This window comes from Limulus polyphemus, unplaced genomic scaffold (genome assembly GCF_000517525.1).
Source record: "Limulus polyphemus unplaced genomic scaffold, Limulus_polyphemus-2.1.2 Scaffold530, whole genome shotgun sequence".
NCBI lineage: Eukaryota > Metazoa > Arthropoda > Merostomata > Xiphosura > Limulidae > Limulus > Limulus polyphemus.
This window is the reverse complement of record NW_013666140.1, coordinates 187,420-193,252: the sequence shown is the minus strand read 5'-3', so window position 1 is coordinate 193,252 and position 5,833 is coordinate 187,420. Positions and strand designations below refer to the sequence as shown.

General features: G+C 29.9%; 1 protein-coding gene across 1 annotated transcript in view; it reads right to left on the bottom strand.

The window, feature by feature from the left end:
• LOC106458899 overlaps positions 1–5,833 on the bottom strand; it is a 24,941-nt gene that overhangs the window by 13,934 nt on the left and 5,174 nt on the right. Inside the window, exons 3-4 of the mRNA XM_013918463.2 lie at positions 3,041–3,215; positions 1,484–1,646 (exon numbers count right to left, since the gene is read on the bottom strand). Coding sequence (XP_013773917.2) covers positions 1,484–1,646; positions 3,041–3,215 — 338 coding nt within the window. The remainder of the gene's footprint in view (positions 1–1,483; positions 1,647–3,040; positions 3,216–5,833) is intronic.

The following is a 5,833-nucleotide window of genomic DNA, read 5'->3' as shown; positions in this document are numbered from 1 at the left end:
ACAGTGAGAATAGTAGGACTAGGGGGACACAAATATAAATTTTGGCAAGTTAGGAGTCATCTTCAGTTTCATTTTTCTAACAGGGTGGTTGGCTTTTGGAATGGATTGCTTTCGGATGTTGTACAGGCAGTAAATTTATGTGAGATTAAGAAAAACTCAAGAAGTATATGAATGATAAGGGCTGGCTTTAAGAAATAAAAAAAAAAAAAAATTAATTTAGTTTTGAGGATGAAACATCTGAGATGGACCAATAAGTCTCATGTTGTCCCAAAACATTATGTTATGTTACCATTATACATCTGTTTCTAGTTAAATTTTATTGTCAAGACTGTCAAACTTTGTAACAAATCATTGGTAAAACTTCTGTATCTAAGTATGTATTGTATCGCAACATCAGTATGTAGATACGTATCGTATCAACCCTAGCTAAAATACATAACTAATATAGAATTAATAAGAAAATATAACCAAACTCACAGGCACATCTCCCCAATTAACCAAGTTAGCTAGTAAAACACTCCGAGAAAAGGCATCCATGCAAAATATACTAGATTTAATGTAAAATTTTGATTAATCCTATGAGACAAAAACAAATTCATTGCAAACTTACTTTCAAAAGTGTCCTTAATAAAATGGATTATTCAACAAATATTTTTTACACTTAAATACATAAAAATCATAAGACACACATTAACATTGTATTAGTAATGCTGCATGTGACAAAAGATGATTTTCATCGAGCTATGTATGATAGGATTGTTTTAAAGTGGATAATGATAAATCATGGTGCTAATATTTTGCCATGAAACCAATATGAAATGAATTTATGAAAATATATGTACATGCACACATTGTATACAGACAGACACACACACACGTAAACAACCGAGCACTTCATTTACTTATTACTCACATATACAAAGTGGCCATCATAAGTTTAACAGAAAAAATTATAAGCTGTTATACAACAATGGAGAAGATAAAGAAAATTATAACAATAAATACCAGAATAGTTTGGTGTTAAATTAAAAGCAGCAACATGTTATAATTTGTTGGATTTTAAGCGAGAAAAACTTAAGCAATACAATGTAAACACATGAAATGAGTCTTGTGTAATACCTTCAAGGTTTATGAAATGCTCAATTTACTTAAGATATTTCTGTATTCTAATGTACAATCCATTTTCAGTCTCTTTACAAGCTTTCTTTTACAGTCTACAGTTAGTAGAAAATTTGTATTTAACATATCATTACAAAGGTTTCATACAGAAATTGCTTGATAATATTGTACATGGCATTAATTAAGTATAGACCAATCAAATATTATGAAAAACAATGACCTGTTTCAAACACTTTTAATACATATTGTAATTGCAAAAAATAATCAGTACTTAAACAATGAATATTTCCCTGACAAAACACAACATATTCTAGAATTGTTAACAAACGATTTAGAATAACATGACATGCAAACCAATACACACCATCAAAATTCTCTTGCTTCTCAGCAAAATCAGCCAGACCCCAAAAGGTTTTCAATGATGGTACATACACAAAGACTCCACTATTAAAACAATCAGGCCAGCCAATGTCAGGCACAGCAGAAAGTTCACCTCTTTTGAAGAGTTCATCACAATTTTGGATAACCTATCAGACATATAACAAAGTATTCATATCAGAAGTTTTAAAGATGCATATGAAAGTAAGCAACAATGTAAACTTAAACAGAGAACTTCTTTAGACTCAGATTATGATGTGTTACTTTTGGTAGTCAAGTTTAACAATGAAACAAACAAGTGTATAAAACAGCTGCCCAAGACATTACACAAAAGTGATGAAACTTCTGATGTACAAGAACCTATGCCATCAAAGACAATTTGTTGATTTCTTTTAACAATTTAGAATATGATTTGACACAGTTATCGTAAACAAACTAAAATATAATGATTATAGACGTGTGAAACAAATAGTCTTCCTTTATTGTGTCCTTGTTTTTAAGATATACAAAAATACTGTGCTTAAATTAAATACATTTATATTGCCCATATTAGACTCAATTGTGAGGCTTCTTTTCAAACTATAGTATTCAGTGGTTAATTCTGTACTTAAAACAACTGACTCATTGGACAGCAATAGATATGCTAATAAAGTGACATACTTACAAACTTGTTTTTAGAAATAAAGCTAAAATGCTTTAACTGGGACCTCTGAATTCTGAAATACCAGAATAAGTAACAAAAACTGTAATATTAGACATAACACTTTAGAAGTCTACATACAGCCTTGTTTTTTAGATAGCCTTTACTATTTTATCAAAGCAATTGATACCTGTAATTTTCAAGGTTTTGTTGGATAAATCTGAAAGCTATAGATGTATTAAATTTTGTCCTATGGGCAGGATTGGATTTTTCATTTTTCAGAGGCTACTGAAGATAATACTGAGTAAAATATTTTTCAGTATTCTCACCAGCTTTGACACATAAAAAACAAAAATTAAAGTTTAAACATAAAAAGTTGGCAGAGTATTGGAGAGTAATAGGCCTAAAAATTGTTATAATTGAGATATATTTACTCTGTATATATTTTCTACTGTGTACTTTACACCTTATTATTAGACTGAGAAAATAAGGTGAAGGTAACCCTAATTCATTCTGTAGAGTACTATAGTTGATATCAGGCACATGTAAGAGTTACATTGTGAAGTAGTGGTAAAAACCCTACAAGTAGTCACAGCCCTACAGCTGATATCATTATGAAGATGATGTATAGGTCAAATCCAAATACTTCGTGTTATCATGAGTAAGTAAATAAGGTGTATACTTTGATACACATTTTCTAATTTCTTAAGCTGTATAAATCCAAGCACTATTTTAGAAACATGAAAATACATCCACTTTCATACATCCATATATGTATTGTACAATGTCAGCCACTTTTACAAAATAATTATTCAAAAACTGAGTATGATTATCTGAATTTCCACACAAAACTAATTGAATTATACTAGATACAATGTATTAGTTCTGATGTAAAATACTTACAATTACATCTGGGTCCAGAAAGATACACTTTGAGAACTGTATCAGCCTCCATGCATGAAGTTTAGTGAAAGAAACACCCAGTTCTGGCTGGTCCAAAAGGGCAATTTTAGTGGTTCCTTGGCTGCCTAGTAATCGTACAGGCTGTACTATATCGTACACATTTGCCAACATGTTCCTATACAAAGATAATAGGACACCATTTATGAGGAACTACATACACAATATATATATATTATTATGTTTTGGTGTTTACCCTTTATTAAGAGTCATTTACTCTTTTATTAAGATTTCATTAAGCCTATTTGGCATATCAAGTCTACAGTTTACACCCCACATCCAGCTAAGTATCATGTCAGGAAGACAACTGATATAAGTTGATACACGTGCATGGCAAAGACATGTGCAGAAACACAGTGAAATGTGAAAATTTCTAAAAAGTGAAACACTTTTTTTCCTTAAAGATTTTTTGACTAAGTAAAATTACAGGGCATGTAACAAGTGAAATACTTATAAAAAGAATAAAAATTCTGTTTTTAACAATTCCCTTTTATAAGCTGGACTGTATGAAATTAAAAATAGGTTGTTTAAATAATAAAATTAGATGACATTATCTTTGAAATTTTTCAAAGGTAGATATTCTATGGCAAATTTATTATAATATGAATTTAATCGCTATAAAACTAGTTAACTATTTGTATGAAGTTTAAATACTGCTTCTGAATCAGACAGGGCTTGTTAATACTTAAATGTTTCATTATAAGCTTTCCACATTTAGGTTTTTCACAAACATATTTTACTTTGTTTTATAAAAAAATAAACTGATGTTAATGTACAACAATGACATTTTAAAATGATTCTTTTCAATGAAACTATCCAATCTTATTCATAACACTTGGCAACCTATCAATTCTTCTGAGAGTTTAAAATAAACCCATGTTGAAAAAAAAAAAAGGCTGATCCTAACAAAATAACTTGCACATGGTCTAGCTGTAATGTTTCGCTTTATTAGAATCTTCAGCTTTGGAAACTTGCCATCACACATTCACCTTTTCAAATTCTTTCAATTTGACAGATATAAATAGAATATAGTGTAGGTTTAAAAAATTATATCACATAGAATACTGCTTATTAATTTTCAGTAGTTAAAAACTCTTTCCATTAGCTTCACATTAATATGTAACATAAAAATGTAATATCTGTATAATAAATAAACAAAAACAAAGGAAGGTACTCTATAACTGGAAATCCTTTGACATTTAGTGCTGTTCATTACAAGGATCTATATGTACATAAAGCTCAAATAAAACATCTCTCTGTGGTTAAAGTAATAAGATGCAATGCAAATACATGTATTTCAACACCTAACCATATTTATTTATTTATGCTTTTTTCCAGGAAATTTTACATAATACTTACAAACTTTTGAAATAGTTTATGACATGAAGTTGTAAGTGATGAAACTGTGTCAAGACTTTCAGAAATTAGGAACAAGATGAAAGAAAACCATTTCTCCGACAGTATTTTCCCTTACAGCAATTTAATAAACCAAACACTATCCACAAGAAACTATTTGCATCTATAATATACTTTTTCAAAAAAGATTTAACTCGTGTTATTTATTAGATCCTTGCTTTTTCTTATTTGCATTAATGATATTGGTAGAGGCTATAATTACCAACATTCACTGATAACATCAAACTCTTGGGTATTTCTGGCTGTATTAAAGATGATTTACTACAGAATGATTTGAATCAATTGATAATTTTAACAAATATTCAACAAATTATCTAAATTTAGTAAGTGCAAAATAATGTGTTTGTTATAATCATTTGAATTACCCATATAATATAGATAGAAATTCTCTCAGTAGTAAATTTGGCTGATTACATAATATAAACAACAAGGGATTATTTGGTCTTTCAAAGTTGTCATGTTTGACAAAAGTGAACACTTAAACCTACCCTTTACTTTTCAGGAAATCATCAATTTTCCACTTAAAACTCCTGCAAAGTGCCGACTTCCACTACTACCAACAGCAACTCATTCCGTAAGTCAATAACCACCTTGTTAGAAAAACTAAACTGACTGAAGTTTTGCCTGTCTTTTCCAAATGTTGTGACCTCTCATCTTATTATCTTCCGAAAGAAATGAAAGGCCTTTATCCTCTCAATACCCAAGATAACCTTGTAAACTTTTAGCTGCATTGAAAGTGTTGCAATATAACAATTACTTGTATCAATGATAAATTGTACAAATGTTTTGCTAATTACCTTTAATCATATTAAGTGCAAAGAAATACATTTGGGTCAGCATAATTTGGATAACACATTTTAATACAGATGGGAACTCACACAATAACATGGCTAAAGGAAAGGATCTTGGTTAAGTCATTCAAGCTGTCAAAGCAGAGTTCTGTTTTCAATGGTAAATCTAATACAATTTTAGGTTGTATTTATTTTATTTCCACATAGATCACTATTTAGACCTATTTGGAATACTGTGTACTGACACGTTGGAAAAGGTTCAAAAGAAGAGCTACTAAGATAAATCCAAGTATGAAAGGGTTATGTTACAGGGATAACTTAAGATCTCTTATTTTCTCTTGGCAAAAGATGGGTAGTTAACATTTTCCTAAACTGAAAATGTATTTCCAATAATATTTACCTCCACTGACTATAGCTATTTCTTGATCTCCAGGGTTTCCACTCTTTGCCCATCTAAGCATTGAAAACACTTGCTCCAGTCTTTTATACCCCCACTCACATGCCCTTTTCAAATTCTAAATTGAAAATT